The sequence below is a fragment of the Sparus aurata genome, chromosome 13 (genome assembly GCF_900880675.1).
Source record: "Sparus aurata chromosome 13, fSpaAur1.1, whole genome shotgun sequence".
In the NCBI taxonomy this organism is placed as follows: Eukaryota; Metazoa; Chordata; class Actinopteri; order Spariformes; family Sparidae; genus Sparus; species Sparus aurata.
This window is the reverse complement of record NC_044199.1, coordinates 35047610-35064168: the sequence shown is the minus strand read 5'-3', so window position 1 is coordinate 35064168 and position 16559 is coordinate 35047610. Positions and strand designations below refer to the sequence as shown.

At 43.2% G+C, this 16559-nt stretch overlaps 1 protein-coding gene across 1 annotated transcript in view; it reads right to left on the bottom strand.

Annotated features, from left to right (window-relative positions):
• Positions 1 to 16559, bottom strand: part of rad51d (RAD51 paralog D) — a 20997-nt gene extending 4438 nt beyond the window's left edge. The window contains exons 1-9 of the mRNA XM_030437052.1: positions 16206 to 16559; positions 16031 to 16092; positions 10452 to 10570; positions 3098 to 3179; positions 2835 to 2969; positions 2665 to 2760; positions 2458 to 2554; positions 719 to 789; positions 143 to 310 (exon numbers count right to left, since the gene is read on the bottom strand). Coding sequence (XP_030292912.1) covers positions 143 to 310; positions 719 to 789; positions 2458 to 2554; positions 2665 to 2760; positions 2835 to 2969; positions 3098 to 3179; positions 10452 to 10570; positions 16031 to 16092; positions 16206 to 16287 — 912 coding nt within the window. The 5' untranslated portion in view covers positions 16288 to 16559. The remainder of the gene's footprint in view (positions 1 to 142; positions 311 to 718; positions 790 to 2457; positions 2555 to 2664; positions 2761 to 2834; positions 2970 to 3097; positions 3180 to 10451; positions 10571 to 16030; positions 16093 to 16205) is intronic.

Sequence of the window (16559 nt, the reverse complement as noted above, 5' to 3'; positions counted from 1 at the left end):
GTTCAGCTGAGTCCAGATGTTTGTGTTGTAGACGACACTCAGCTGGGCGTTCTGATCCAACTGATGTCTGAAGACGAGCTTTGTGTTCTGACCTCTGACAGGATCCACTCTGAGCTCCGTGTCGTGCAGGTGAGTGTGTTACCTGTCTGGAGGACTTGATGAGTGTTGCTGAGCGCAGACTGGAGTGGCTGACGACCGACGTCCGGTCCAGTTTCTCCATCAGGACCCTGGTTCTGGGGATGTGACTCCAGGACGCTCCGAGGCCCGGCTGCACCTCCCCGCCGTCGCCCCTCGTCACGTGGTTTGTGACCTGCAGGCGAACAGCATCGTGATCAGTTTGGTGAAATCATCCCGATGGTTCCTGTTTGAATCAGGCGGCCGTCACACTCTCTATCTGACTTCAGATCAGCGTGACTGCAGGTGGAGCACATTATCTCTGCTGCGCTCTGTAATGAGATCAGTTCACACCTGACGTAGTTACAACCTGCAGTCACACACCTGGACTGACTAATGGATTCTTGTTTTACAGCTTCAATCTGCACAAATTGAAAAGCTTTTGTTTTCATCTTGATTTGATTTGGTATCCAAACGAAGGAGAAGTAAATGTTCAGTTTTCCTTTCAGCTCTCGCAGCGATAACAAGAGAAGAGACTTTAAACTGACTCTGGAAACTGATCTGCATTCAGAGCTGCAGACGTTAAGGACTGTGTCATCCTCACCACAGCAGCCACGTTGAAGTCCTTCGCCATCGTCTTCAGAACTCCTGCCACTTGGATCATCAAGGACATGCCTGCAGGCACAGGAAGCGGTACAGAGGTCGGTCCGTGAGCAGAATACTCTCAACACGTCTTCAGCAGGAGAAACTTCAGATATTATTCTCTGATATTTACAGTCTTTAATATTCCAGCAGCCTCTGTCCAGCCACAGCGGCTCACAGCTCAGAGGAGCTGCTCCGTCCTCAGACTGGGTCTTACCATAGCATGTTAGCATGATGCTAACTCCACCTGAAACCTCATTTATTAATGGTAACTCTGTTTATATTGTCAGGCTGCTGTCTTTTAATCTGAACATATCATATAGGACACGTTATGTTGTAATGTTGGAAGGTGGTTCAGAATGTGTTTCATCATGCTGATGTCTAAACCACTCGATGTTTAAATCTTTGATCATCACGTTATCTTTCATAAACACTTTTAATGATCATTTTATTTCATTCTGTTGTCAGGTCTGCACTGTTCCTGAGGTCGTGATCTCCATGTGACTTCAGTTAAAATCATCTCGTTTTAATACCTTAATAAGTATTTATGACTTTCATGTTGTTCATTAATTTATCTTTTTGTATTTCTATCATTGTTATTTATGACAGTATTATCTTATTCATGATATCGTCCTTCTGGTCTGATTAAATAAATGTTGGTGTAAACACATAAAAATATATATTTAATCTGACTAAATCATTTGAAATTAAACTTTTACTTTTTGCATTTTAACAGAAAAACATGTCAGAGTGAATTTGAGATTGTTTTGTTAATTCAATTAAATTATTAGAACTTTTAGAAGTTTTGTTTTCAACATTTATTTGTCAGAACCAGTTGAATTATTGGCCCAGTCCGGCCCGTCTGCGGTACTTTAGTTATAATATTAAATCCATTATATTTATGTTGTAGGAGCCAAATTCATGTTGACAGAAGTCAGCAGAAATGTTGTGTCATGTTCTGTTTCTGTTCTGTTTCAGGCTCCATCTTTGTTTCCGAGTGTCGCGGCGTCCTGAGCCGGGTCGCCACCGGGTCATCACCGGGTCGCCACCGGGTCCTTCAGGGGAAAATGTACGGAGCCTAATTTGCTTTAATATCTTTTAATTATATAAAATACGTCAGCGTTCATCTTCCTCTCACCTGGACTCTGAACAGAACGCAGGTTTGATCCTTAATTTTCTTGCATTAATTTAATTGATTTCTATTTGAGGAGCTGCTCAGCTGTGCAGAAGAACAAACATGAAGGAAATGACTTTAACAAGCTGCACCAGCAGTGTTTGTTTTAATTAACTATAACTTTAAATAAAAAACTTTTAATGAATCTGTTCTTTCTGAACACTCAGTAGTTTCTGTTCACAGCCGGGTTTATTTCAGATCTGTTCTGTTCTTAAGTGTATTTTAATTAATCAGATCGCAGTGTGAGCACTTGTGTTAACTGATTGTTAGAAACAAAGCTGACTTTGGTTGAGAACTTTAAATGACTGTGTCAGACTGCAGCTGGTTCACGAGCGCAGCTCTATTTGTAACCCGATCACAGATTGAACTGTTTCTCAGTTGTTTTCACACTGCGTCATGTTCGGAGCGCAGACGTCTTCCCTCCTGTTGAAATACTTATTTGCAGACAGACATTTGGAGTTTGGCGTCTCAGGTGTAAAGCAGCTTCAGGTGAGATGGACGATGACGGAGAGAAGAAGAGGCGTCACCTTCGTTGTGTTTGGCTCCCAGTAGAGGAGAGATAACAGCCGACACCGAGTCCACGATCACCGCCTTGACAGAGCCGCCGCCGCCGCCAACAGACGCCTGAAATGTGACAAAATTAGATTGTTGAAAATTTCATCCATGTCTCTCAAAGGTTCCCCGGGAGCAGCCGGATGATCGGTGGTGTATTTAAAGCAAAGAAACAAACAAACCTGCTGAAGTCTGCCAGCACGCAGACTGTAGAGACAGTCGAGGAGAGAGAAGACATCAAACAACTGGAAGACGTGGATCCTCTGAAGAGCTTCCATCTGTGGAAGTCACATCGTTTCATATCAAACAACTCAGGTAATGTTTGTATACGAGTCACTTCCTGTCAGCTCACCTGCTCCTCTCTGTTACTGGTCTCAGTTTGTAACATCTGAAGCAGCCGTTTGGCCGTCAGCCCTCCGGTCGTGTCGATGAAGATCACGCTCTGTTTCAGGTGGAGGGAAATGTGCACCGCCACACCAAAACACACCTGCAGAGCAGACGGGCGGCAGCAGGAGTTCATCATTTCTTGTGCGAGTCCAGCCTTGTTCTAAAAACAGTGAATTTATGGGGGTAAAATTATCAGTGATGAAGTGGGAAAAAGTAGAAAATGTTCACCTGAGATTTGCCACTTCCTGGGCCTCCTGACAGCTCCGTTATCTCTCCGGTATAGAAGCCTGAATCCAGCAGTTTATCTAAGCTGCGAAAAACAAGGTGCGATTCATTACTCACAACTGCCAGCCGGGTTAGAATCCATTCAGTGCAGGAGAACCGCAGAGCCCGGCTGCAGGAAACAAACTGAGGCTCACACTCATTTAGGATCTTTGGCCGGTTCTTCATATCAGCTTCTGATTCTCCAAATCCACAATGTGATGAGACTTTTGATTTAAATGTTTTATTTTCAGCGCTGACGGCTCTGTCAGACTCACATGTGGATCAGTGAAGATCCACATATGAGTCTGATGTCCTGACACACAACAGCTCCACTTTCTCCTGAAGACTTCAGGTGATACTGACCAGAGTTCAACAACAGCAGCCTTCAGGGATTCAACATAAACAACAAGAGAGAGAAGTTCAGTTCCTCTAATCTGTCCAGAGTGAACCCTCCTCACAGACAATCAATAAAGGATCTCTGAAGAAGAAGCTAACATGGCTGACGCTGTCAGAGTTTCCTCTGGTACCAGTCAGCTGATCGTCTTCATCACACAGGAGAAGAGTCTGGAAGAGATGCTGCAGGCTAACGCTAAGCTAGCTGCAGGCTAACGCTAAGCTAGCTGTTTCCTCTTAAAAGTGCTGTTATTTCCTCTGGATGCAGGAAGGCGGGGGAGAGAAGAAGAAAACGGGAGAAACCAATTCTGCTTGTGATTGTTTTCAGTTTTCATGTTATAATCGACATTGTGACACTCGGAGTGTTTCACTGTCTCGGCTTTGAGCAGCTCGTCTTTAGTTCTTTGTCCATTTCTTCCACTAGTATTCAGTGAGAAACGTTCCTCCAGCTGAAACTCAAACATCTCTTTCAGATGAACGGCCTCAGACGCCTGCAGGAACATGGAGCGCTACATGCTGTAATCTTTATTCTCGGGGCTGTCCTGAGTGAAGGAGGACGTGTGCTTCAGAGTTACGGCCTTGTTAAGGCTCTTTGTTGCTGCCTTGATAAATCTTCCCTCAGCTCCGCCTCCACACACAGCAGGTGGTTCATACATGACCTCCTCCACTTCAGTGTATCTCCGCTTTTAACTGGAAGAATTCAATAAACTGCGATAACTCACCAGACGTCTATTAATGTCCTCCTGAGCTGAGTGAACAGAGCTGAGTGAGTGTGAGGAGGTGAGAGTAGGACGCTGGTTCAGATCAGTCAGCCACCGTACGCGCCTCTAATTACCCAGCATCGTTAGGAACAACTCTGGCGGCCTACATGGACTCTTTACTCTGTTGCTGCTGGCTGTACGGACACATCTGAACACGACGGGTCCTCAGACCCTCTGCTGCTTCAGATAGTGAAGAACATCTGTTGTTTATTCTCATGTGGACGAGTCAGAACTCACATAAACGTGGTGGCCATTTTAGTTGATAGTTGAATCATGATAGCTCCGCCCCCAGCTCCTGACACGACCGGTTCTGTTCCAGTCCAGCAAAGTGTTGGAACCATTCCGGCTCACAACCAGCACCTGAACCGCTTTGGTCCAAAATGGGTGATAGTTCTTTCCAACACGTGTAAATGCTGTCAGGTTTGTTTCCTACACTTTACATTTAAACACAGCAGTGATAAATGTTCAGAGAGCTGCTGTTTGCATTCTTTCCTCCTGTCATCCACGCGATGTATGCTATGAGAGGAAACACTGCGTCGAGTCCGTTCACAGCGCTGTGGATCTCCTCACAGATCAGAGGCTTCCACACCGTCTGATGTAGATTCAGGGTGAGATGCAACGTGTTTACAGGATGTTGAAGTCGTCTGACCGCTCGTTCCCCTTTCCAGCTGCAGCAGGATATATTCTGCAGTCTGACTGCTGATCAGGTTGTTTCTGCTTCACAGCTGAAGAACTGAACTGTTTTCTGCACAGACCTGTTCACCGGACTGGAGAACTTTTCAGATTTGGATGAATATGAAACGAGCGAGTCCAAACTATGGAGGACAGTTTCATGTCTCAGCGATATTCAAGTGACTCTATAAACACACGTTATGTGTTAATGTTCACTGTATTGGTTTGTGTCCACTGGAGTTGGATAGCCAACCGCAATCATTTTTTTGTGTTGACCCAAATGTGTCATTGTTCATTTCATTAACTAAAACTGGAACAGAAAATGTTCATCAACGACCTTTTGAGACTAAAAATAGATCTAAAAAAACTGACAAAGTGTAAGTTTTGTTTTCAATGATGAGAACGGACGAGTGTAAGTGTTAGTGACGGCTGTCAGACGGTTAAAATGCAGGAGGTTTCCCCGTTTGTGCATCTAGTGTGGGGGCCTGTACTGTACAGGGGCGGGGCCTGTCCTGTGCAGGGGCGGGGCATATAATGTGTGGGGGCGGGTCTAACCTCTGTAAGGGTGGGGCATTTCCAGAGCATGGGGCGGGGCTTTAATTAGTGATTTTTTTAATCACAACGTTACAGAGTAACTAATAAGTGAATTGTTGAACATGTTCATAAATAACTCTTTATTTATTTTCACATTAAACTCTGTAATAGTTATTTGTTCAAAATAGTGCCGACTCAGTATTCCAGACTGTTTATACAGAGAAGAAGAACATGACGCCAGCGTTCATTCTGTTCTCATGTTGTTACACAGGTAACAAAGACAGAGTAAAGTATTCTTCAGGTATGACGGCGGTGACATTAATAATTAGCCACATTAACACATTTAATAATAACATTTTATTTTATACTGACTGAAGTGATGAATGAGCGACTGTTATTCTGTATCTTATTTTGTTAAAGTTCTTCCAACAACATTAAACCCTGATGGAAAGATCTCTACGTGTATCTGAGTTGTTTCTACCGTCTCCTGAAGAACCGCAGCCGTCTGTGTTTGTCGTTGTGGTTCTGATCCGTCTGCTCTCTCGATAAATGTTTGGATAGTCTGCTGACGTTCAGACCAGCGATCTGTGCAGCGTGTTGAATCTCATCATCTCTGCCTGCACGCCTGATGATGGATGTGACAGCGCTGCAGTTAAATCTACATAGTCAAGGTCCTGCAGCCTGAAGGTGAAGCCTCACTGGAGGACCGAGGCTGGCGGGCCGACGGCGGCTCTCATCACTCGCAGCGTGATTGTGAAGAGGAGGACCGTTGGGCCGGACGTGTTATCAGCGCAGCGAGGTCTGATGAAGCATCCGCTTGTGTTCTTGTGAGGACTCGGGAGGATGGAAGTGATTTGTCCTTGAGAAGACACAGATTGTGAATTTCCCAGGAGCTGCACTCATCAGTGAGACCAGAACTGTTCAGTCCTTCAACCCGAAGGTCTTCATCTGAGGGTCCGATCAGAGCGGAACCAACCGAGAGGCTCAGATTCTGTTCAGGCTCATTTCCTCTAAGAGCTTTTTTACAGAACATGTTTGATTCCTGTGGATAGATTTAACTCTCCCAGGAGCAGAGCCAGAGCCAGAACCAGAACCAGAACCACACTGAGGAACGTGTGTCTGCTGAAGCCTGAGTGTAAATCTGTGTTCTGTAAAGAACCACAAACACTGGAGGATGAAGAGAGCTCAGACAAACATCGTCTTCATCATTTCAATGAACCAAGTCTGAATTTGATCACGTAGTCACAGCAGGACATTTCTGCAGTGGTGAGATCTATATCGATCAGTCAATCAATAATCAATCACAATACCATTAGTTATTGTAGTATTTTGATCATTTATTGATCATTTTAGTCATTTTTCAAGCTAAATTGGAGTGTTAGTTGCTTTTCTTTGTCACTTCTGACAGCAGATGAAGGTCTCTGACAGAAGAAGACACTCAGACGTCAGTCAGTGAAAGATTTATCTCTATAACTGATAATATTCATTATATTGAATATTAAACAGCTGCATGAAACTTCACCTGAGAGGAAATGCTCCGACTGTGATTTAATGCATCAAAGTGTTAGTTACACTTAGTTTACATCTAATTTAAAGTTCCTATTTAATATTATTTTGTTAATCAAAAGTGTTGCATGTGTTCAGGTGAAGGCAGAAGTAACTCAGTCTTTTATTTCTTCACTCTGTCTCTGCCTCATATTGGACGAGGCTTGACTGAATTAAAGGCTGAGGTATACGATCTACTGAGTGCCTGGTTTGTTCTGGTTTGATGATGTCGTATCAGGACGGTTTTCTTCTTTGCTCTTTTGATTTCTGATTGAATTTCAGCAGTCGGTCGAGGCCCCAGAGGGATGAAAGGATGTGATGGACACAGACGTTTCTGTCTTATCTGAACTCTGAGTCACTTTGCAAATATCAAACAGCTGGAAGAAGAAAGGGAAATGTTAAATAGAGAGAATTTAAAATAATAGGAAATATGACTTGTCGAGATGAGGAAAATGTAAATACTCAAATATTTCTATCATTTCATCTGGGCTTTGTTCTCTCAGACAAAGCTGCGAGATGGTTTTAGAAACATCAGAGTAATGTGCAGGAATAATGAATGTTGTTCTCTACATCCAGTTCACTGATTCAGAGAGAGAGAAGTCTTCTGTCTGCGCAGCCGATCAGCCGGGAAAAACAGTGTCACACAACATCAGCAGCAGGAGATATCAGTGTGAGGATCAACACATCACATCACATGACTCTCACTTCATTTACTACAGCTACTCTAAACTAATGCAAGCCCACAAAACAGGCCTGGAATAAATCTCAGCTGAGTGACACTTATGTGTTGAACTGTGTATTATTTTATACTGAGAGGTGTTGCTAACATTTTATACACTAATGAAGACACTAAATATTATAACCTGTTCAGAGAGTCAGTCAGACGCAGGTTAGTTTATAAAGTGTCTCCAACTCAACAACTCACTAAACTGACACATTTGTTAAGGGAGTCTGGGGACTTTCTCCACGGGGACAAAGAAGTAGCCTATATTGTTACTGTTTAGTGTCTTTGTAACATGTGACATGTTTAGATCAATAACATGTTTCTTCTTTCATAAATGGAGTGTAAATGGTGAAATAAGTGTAAACAGTGTGTTCAAACAGCTGATCAATGTTGGCAGGTAAGACTTTAGCACTTTAGACACAGAAGCAGACAGGCTGGTACAGACATGCTGCCACAAACTGACACTTTTTACAAGGAGACAAACAACTTCAGCTGAAAGATTTAATGCTGAATTTACAACAAGGACACAATCAGTTACAATCTGTCACACACACAGTTTCATAATGTTCATAGTGTTACTCTACGCAACAACTCCTAAAATTAGCTGATTTGTTAAGGGAGTCTGGTGAGACTGTGTTAATAGTTTGCTTTATGTATTACATTTAATGCAGAATTTACAAGAAGGACACAATGAGTTAGAATCTGTCAGAAACACAGTTTCATAATGTTCATAAAGTTTGTTTTAATTCAACAACTCTTAAAATCACTACATTATTAAAGGGAGTCTGGTGCTGTTGAGGTTTAATGGTTGGATCAGTTCAAACAGACGGTGTGTTCACTAACATCTGCAGGTTAAGAGAGTCAGGACAGATGCTGACAGCAGGTCTGAAGGAGGTAAGAAACTCCTCGTCAACACATTTCATCCTCCTCCTGCTGCTGCACCATCAGCTGCAGCTAGGTGTAGCTAGTAAACTGGACACCAGGATCCATCCCTGTGTGTCTGCATACCTCACACACCTCTCACTGTACCAACAGCCATCAGTTCATGTCTTCACCAGCAGAGTGCAGCCAAGACACACCGTCAGCCGGCCTTTCCTCTCACGGCTGATTCACTTTCATATCACTAATCCGGTGCACTAACTAATTTATGACAACCACTTAAAAAGAGCCACAGTGAGAGAGAAAAAACACCTGTGGTCATTAATTATGCTGAAACAGTGAGTTTAACTGTAGAAAAGGTACCATCCTATAAATTATGCCACGCTGGCCCAGTTCACTGATGTCCGGAGCAGCCTGTGTCCTGGCTGAGGAAGATTTCCTTCTCAAAGTGGAATATTTATGTGCCGCGACTGCATACAGATGAATGAACCTCTGTACAAACGGTGCCGTGTCTCAGGTTCACAGATTAATTACATGTTCTGCTGTAATACAACGCCACGCTGGTCGCAGAGGGAATTTCTGGTTTCTTCAAACTCATTAAAATTTAATTTTCTGATGTACAGAGAAAGTTTTACAGAGGAAAGAGTAGAAGCAGAGTACAGGCAGATGATATATCAGAGCCACTCCGAGCCGAACGCAACAGCCAGCAGAGAGGTGAGCTCCGGATCACACGCAGCACGCAGCCATTTCTAAAACACTCTGCTGTATTTTTAACTGCAGCTACCATCCAGATGCATATTCTACCAGCACAGGTCAATGCTAATCCAATCTGAACAACACTGAAAAGATTTTAGTTTGATAAAGTGGATCGATGCAGAGGAATCTGGTTACACAACATCTTTGGTAATCCACAATACTATTGATTTCACATGTTGTCCTGTGACGGTCTGTACCTGTCTGCACAGCTCAAGATCAAAAACTGCAGCAAAATATTATAAAACGGACTAAATGACTTTTAAATGGCGTCCTAGATCTGACAGAGACGTGCTAATCAATGAGGAGTCACATGTTAGATTGTTTTTATAGCATGAAGCACCTCTGAATACTCATCGTGACGTCTGATGAAGGACTGCAGTCGCACCGGAGTTAAACATGAAGTAAGTTAGACGTTTGCCTGCAGCTTCCTGCTCTTCTCGTCCTTCTACAAACATTTATTCTGTGCTCTACTTTTGTCTTCATTTAATGACACAGCAATCAAAATGTCTCAGTGCCAGAAACAATACATTTATAAATAAACCCACATTAACTCTGGCTGGCACATTAATCACTTTCTCTTTCTCACCTTTTTATACAAAAATTATTATTATTCTTTTTTTATAAATCCAAACGTTTCACAGATCCAGAGGTTCTGTCTGCAGCTGAGCTAAATCTCGATGGCCGATCCTGATGGTCTCTGTAGACATCACAGTATATAAATATAATAATCTAGAACTACTGAGTATTACTACAGCTACTAGCAGTAAACAAACCACAGACTTTAATGTGAACTAGCATCAGGTTTGATTAGTTGGTATAAAGAAGACTCTAAAAGATTAAACTGGCACCACCTCACAATCCCTCTCATCCAGACTGAACTCTGGGGAGGCGTCTCTTAATGCCGGCAGTGGAGAACTGACTGTAGGAATACATATTGGATGTTGGAGGTGAAGCTTCCTTTAAGCCTTAGTGGCTCTGAGCCCACAGTTAAATCCCCAGTCCCCCTGAAGACAAAGCAGGTGTGTGTGGTGCTGAGCGAGCAGCAGGTCTGTACCTGGGGCTTCCAGAGGAGAGGATGGCTGTCGAGCTCAACAGCTCCTCATACAGATCTGCGCCGGACACGGGGAACGCTGTGTGCTGGGCCAGCAGCACCCGCCGGATGGCAAACAGAGCCTGAAACACATCAAGTTACAGCATGACACACATGTATGTAAGGATGTTTGTAATAATGTCGTCATGTTCACTCTGTCTGTTCACTCTGTTCCCTTTATGATCATTGATCATTAATATTTGATTACCTGATTACTTGTACGTGTCGTAGTTATCATATTAACATTGTATAATGATTGTCGTATGATGCGAGACACCACTGTTAGAGAGACACTGCAACATCTGTAAGAATGAAACCACTGGATACTTTTAGCGAGACTTCAGGACGTTCCAGTCGTGTCTGTGACGACAGAACCGGGTCTTTTAACTGACTGAACACTGTTTCTGCAGACCTGGTTGGAATAATGGTGGACCAACATGTGTGTGTCTGTGTTACCCAACAGTCTTCTTCACCCTGTACCGTCAGTGTTAGTGTTAACACTGATCCTCACATCTGACAGGCTGGAACAAGAAGACATTTCATATTCTGACTGATAACTTAAAACTGCTCTGGTTCTGTTGGAAGTCTGACGAGACCCGCTCAAATCTGTGAGTCTGAAGTTTAAGTTGAGTGCTGTCTCTGTCTTGAGATGGACCGGGCCACAACTGTAGAGCACTAATCACTCCACAAAATAGGCCTGCAACTGATGACTAATTCCATTATTCCCATAATTTTGAATAATCATTTGGACTATTCAGTGTTTAACAAATGTGAAAAATGTTAATTCCTGCCTCCCACAGCCTAAAGTGAAGTCTGTAAATAGCTAACAGTCAGAAACCCAAAGATTCTTGATTAAGTGCCTGAAAAGACAAAGACCAGCAGCATATCCTCACATTTAAACACTTAGCAACTCATAATCAATTAATCAACAGCAGTCTGTAAAGTCTGGACTGACAGCCATTTTAAATGTACATTCCATGACAGTCAAACATCCAAACTGTATGTACAGCCACATACGACAATGACTCAGGTAAGTTGCAGATCGATAATCCTCCCAGGAATAAAACATGAGAAGCTGCTGCTGCAGGAGGAAGAAGACATGCTTCATGTATTAGATATATTTCTACGTCATGACTGAGCTCAAAGTTTCCAGCAGCCTCAAGAAATGAATCTGGTTTCCACACGACTGACAGGTAAGAGGCTGTCCACACGGTAAGTCTCATCGTCTCAACGAGGCTCCGGCTCCTCGCCACTCCTCAGAAGTTAAATGAATAAAAAGCTTGATTTATAATCTCACACTAGTTGCTTTTTGATTTATTAGAGAGAGAAGTGGAAAACATCTGAGCCCTCCTTAAACTCCAGGTCGCACACAGTGACGAACACCAGCATCGTTACCTGACTGCAGCATCAGCAGCTGTCAATCAGCTGGTGCTGCAACAAGAACATGAACATGCAAATCAAACATCGAGTGAATAAAAAATACATCTCACATGTTCTGTAATCTCCTGGTATCAGTCGGGCAAATGTCAGGAGTGTAAAACATCTTCTACTTCTGCAGAATCTTCTAATATATCTGATGACTCATCACATCGAGGGTGGATATGTAAATGTAACATGGAGCGCATATGAAGACTGCATATGATGGTTAGTCTGTCCGTTGCCCCAGAGTGATATTATGGGATGTTGTTTTTTTTAAATTAGAGATTTTGTCCTCCTGACTTGACAAAGTGTGGTTGGTCTTAAACTACAACACGAACACGGCGAAGCTGCCGGAACCGCCGCCGCCTCTTCCCCAATCAGCCGCCAAGTTCAGGATCGCTAAGTCACACCCACTTATGATCAATCAAACCAAATTACATATCATGTAATACGATTCCTTTTACTCTGTTTAGATGTGTGTATATGTAAACTGACACTTTTTACAAGGAGACAAACAACTTCATGTTCTGATTTAATGCTGAATTTACAACAAGGACACAATGAGTCAGAATCTGTCAGAGACACAGTTTAATTACGTCATAACGTTTGTTTTAACTCAACAACTCTTAATATCGTGATTTGTTAATGGAGTCTGGTGCTGTTGTGTTATTGTGGTTGGATCAGTTCTAACAGACAGCTGCAGGTTATGAGAGCTGTGATTTGTATGACAGTGATTCTGCTTTTTTGTTAATTTGGATAATTAAGATTTTGCTGTCAAATGTTACACTAAACAGTAACAATATAGGCTCCTTCTTTGTCCCCGTGGAGAAAGTCCCCAGACTCCCTTAACAAATGTGTCAGTTTAGTGAGTTGTTGAGTTGGAGACACTTTATAAACTCTGTGAAACTCTGTCTCTGACTCATTCCGCATTATTTGGACCTTCTTGTTCATTCAGCAAATGTTCTACATGAACTTCTTTCTGTCTTTGAGTAGAAACATGGAGTCTGTTTGTCTCAGTGATGGACAGGTTTGTTTCATACAGAGCAGGAAGTGACATCACATCACTGAGGCCACTCGGTCAGGTTAATGTCAGATCGGAACAGGCTCTCTGAAAGTTGCTGAACCTGCTGTTTAACTTTAAGGTGGTGAGTCAAACACCTCTGACAGGAATAATGTTCTGAATATATAGACAATATTCTTTCTTCACTTTAAGAGAACGTGTGCTGAAAATGAGCTGAGTCTCATGAACACCTGAGGCAAATGTTCCTCTAGTCTACAACAGAAAACAAAACACAGTGTGGCCGACCACTCAGGTCATGACTTCTGCTCTTAACTGCCATCACCCGATGAGATGGATTTATCTAATAAGCCAGCATGTCACTGTCTAAAGAACTGAATTAATTTCACTGAGTGCGGTTTAAAGCTCATAGGAGGACGTCCCCGCGGATCTGACATCATGACATCATCTCACTAACCAGGCTGGGACGTGATGATCTATATGAGAACGGATCAAACGCTGAAGCTTTGTGCAGAAAGAGCTCTTCCTGCTCTTTAGCAGGATTATACTCTGATTAGTCTCTTCTTCTGGGCAGAGAGGATTTCCTGCCAGAGTCCAGCAGCAGGAATTTATTTAGGAAGGTAAAGCAAATCTGCTGGGTCTCAATTAGTGGAAATGTAGGCGTCCCACTTTGGGACGGGGCTCACAGGATGAGAGTGTTTTTACATAGAAACATCGCCCGTGTGCAGCTCTAATTGACCTGCCTGTCAGATAAATGTGTTGGTGAGGATGACCCTGCAGTGGCCTGCTGTAATGTGTGTGTGATCAGCAATGTTCACATGTGATGGAGCCGAGGCAGGCTGCAGGCTGAACACGCTGGTCAGACTGCTCAGGACCACACAGGAATCTGGGACGAACCTGAAGCTGCTGCCGGCAGCGACTGACAAACAACATGAGGCCAGCTGTCCAAGTAAAAAGGTACCAGCATATAACCTGAGTAACCACTAACTGCTGCTAACTGTAGCTGCCGTTAGCTAGTAAGCCAGATAGCGTTCATATTATCTGACTCTACCTGGACTGGGAGCTGTTGCTGTTGTTTACTATCATACTACCATCTCAAGGGACAAACTGGCCAGGGGCTAGCTGGTTAGCATGCTAACTCCAAGAGATATCTCTGCAAGACAATACATAGTTATGTTCACATTCTGTAGAAAGTTTATGGACATTTTAAATAAAAGATCTTACATAGTGCACCTTTAGCATCCATCCTCAGTGGACGGATACTGACCACTGCAGACCAGGAACACCTCACAAGAGCTGCAGTTCTGGAGATGTTCTGACCCGGTCGGCTAGCATCACAACTCGTCAAACTCACTCAAATCCTCACGCTTGCCTATTTTTCCTGCTTCTAACACATCAACTCTGAGGACAACATGTTCACTTGCTGGCTGATATATCCACTAACAGGTGCCATGATGAAGAGATAATCAGTGTTATCCACTTCACCTGTCACTGGTCATAATGTTATGCCTGATCGGTGTATATAAATATATATGCATACATATATATTTATTACACTTCTCTGGTTTTCAGTCCCTTTGGATTCCAGATGATTTCCTGTGTGCTGCAGTACAAACACATCACAGACGATGTATCTGATGCATCGCTGACTGAAAAGCTCTCACTCATCTTTCTACCAGGGAGGCTCTTGTTGACTTGGATGCTCCGTCCACCCAATTACCCAGTGAGACACTCTCAGAGGCCCTTCTGGGTCTCCTGGCTAATTATCTGCTTATATCACCAAAAAAGTTTTGTTGGATTTATAATCTAAAAACAACAGTTTCCTGTTCTCTACCCATGAGGTCAGAAGTGAGTTGGCAGATTGTGCTGGTTGATCTCTGCTCTGTCTGCCTCTCGGAGGTTCAGCCTGATAATGAAGGAGCCACGAAGGAGTTTCTTTCTTTTGTTTCCCTGGTGGCTGTTTATTACACACTATTCTATAAATATGTATAGTATACAATACAACAATCTTTAAAATATGACTTCTATATTCTATCTACTGGACACATTATACTATTGTTTAATTGCAGTGTTATCATATTTAACCTTGAATTAAAGCCGTGTTGTGAAACACTTATTAACCAGATGACCGGAGCTGCCCGGCGATACAAAACAAGCCTGCTGGGAGTTCTGCTCGTATTAAATGTAACTGTATTGTTAATTAAAGCCAAATTAATACAAACCACTCACACAAGGAGAAAGTCACGCTGCACGTGGGAGAAAGTTCAAGATCAACATGATGTTGGTCATGTTTAACCTCCCACTCTTCACTGTTCAGGCCAAGTATGAAATGTGGGTGTCTTTGTTTTCATTTCAGTCCTTTAACACTGAATACAGAAAATATGAGTTTCATTTCATCCAGTTTGTCTTCAGTGAGGAATCAGAACCACTAATTATTTTAGATTCATTTGTCTTGTTTTCACCATTTTCAAGTGTAACTCTACCAGTGATTAAACGACCTGCTGAATGTTGTGTTCTGCCTTTTAGACATGAAGTGCTGGACGTCACAAACATTTCCAAACTGAATGATTCTAAGGTGGAAATCCTGTGAATGCAGTAAACCCTGACATATCAACACACATCTCAAACATCACTGGATCGGGGTCTGTTCTGGGCCGAGACCCGTCCTCCAGCCCAGTCTCATGGAAATCTGTGTTGGTGTAATTCTGCTGATGAACTGACAGACAGGTGAAAGCAGGAGCTCCCTGGTGAGGTGGAGGGACGTATGACAGGTCCGTATCGAACGTGTTCCCTCATGTCTGGAGGATATGATCAGTAAGTAGAAGCTCCTGTGATAACTATAGTGCACTTGTTCATAATGTAACTTCACTAATATTGTTGATATTGTTGACTGTCACGGTGCTTCCTGGTTCACAGAGCTTCACTGCAGCAGCTCGCTCTGTGTTTCATGGACGTCTCCTGTTTAATATGAGGAGTGAAAAAGTGACTGACTGACCTGGAAACTGACAACCTCCATTCTCCAGGTGTTTGTTCACTGACTGTTAGTTTTCAGACTCATTCAGCTCAGTGATGATGATGAATGACAGATATAAATTATAATAAATACCTTGTATGACACAGAACATCTCTGAGCAACTTCCTCAGTGTCAGATGAGACCAGGTCCTCCACTGTGGAGGTAAAGACACCATGATTGTTTCAGCTGACGTTACTCTTAACAAGAAGTAACTTAGAACTACACACACACACACACACACACACACACACACACACACACACACACCTGTCTTAATGTCGGCAGCTCGCAGGTCTTTCACTAAGTCCTCGTCCAGTCCAGGACACATCTCTGCTCTCAGCACCACCATGATGCTACATCGTTAGCAGCTAGCTCAGTTTAACAGAAGTAACTCGCTAACTCCGCAGCTAGCTACAGTTGTTTTTAGCTTTAGCGGCTAAGTTTCGCAGCTAACTGCTGCTGGTTGGACACAGTGGGTGAGTTAGCAGCAGCTCCTGGTCCACAGAGTGACCTGACGACACACTGACGCTCTGACTCTGACTGAACTCTGCTCGAGTCCCGCAGCTGCAGCGGCAAACTGCTCAGACATTACGCGAAGGGAGAACTTCCTCCCTCCTGCGC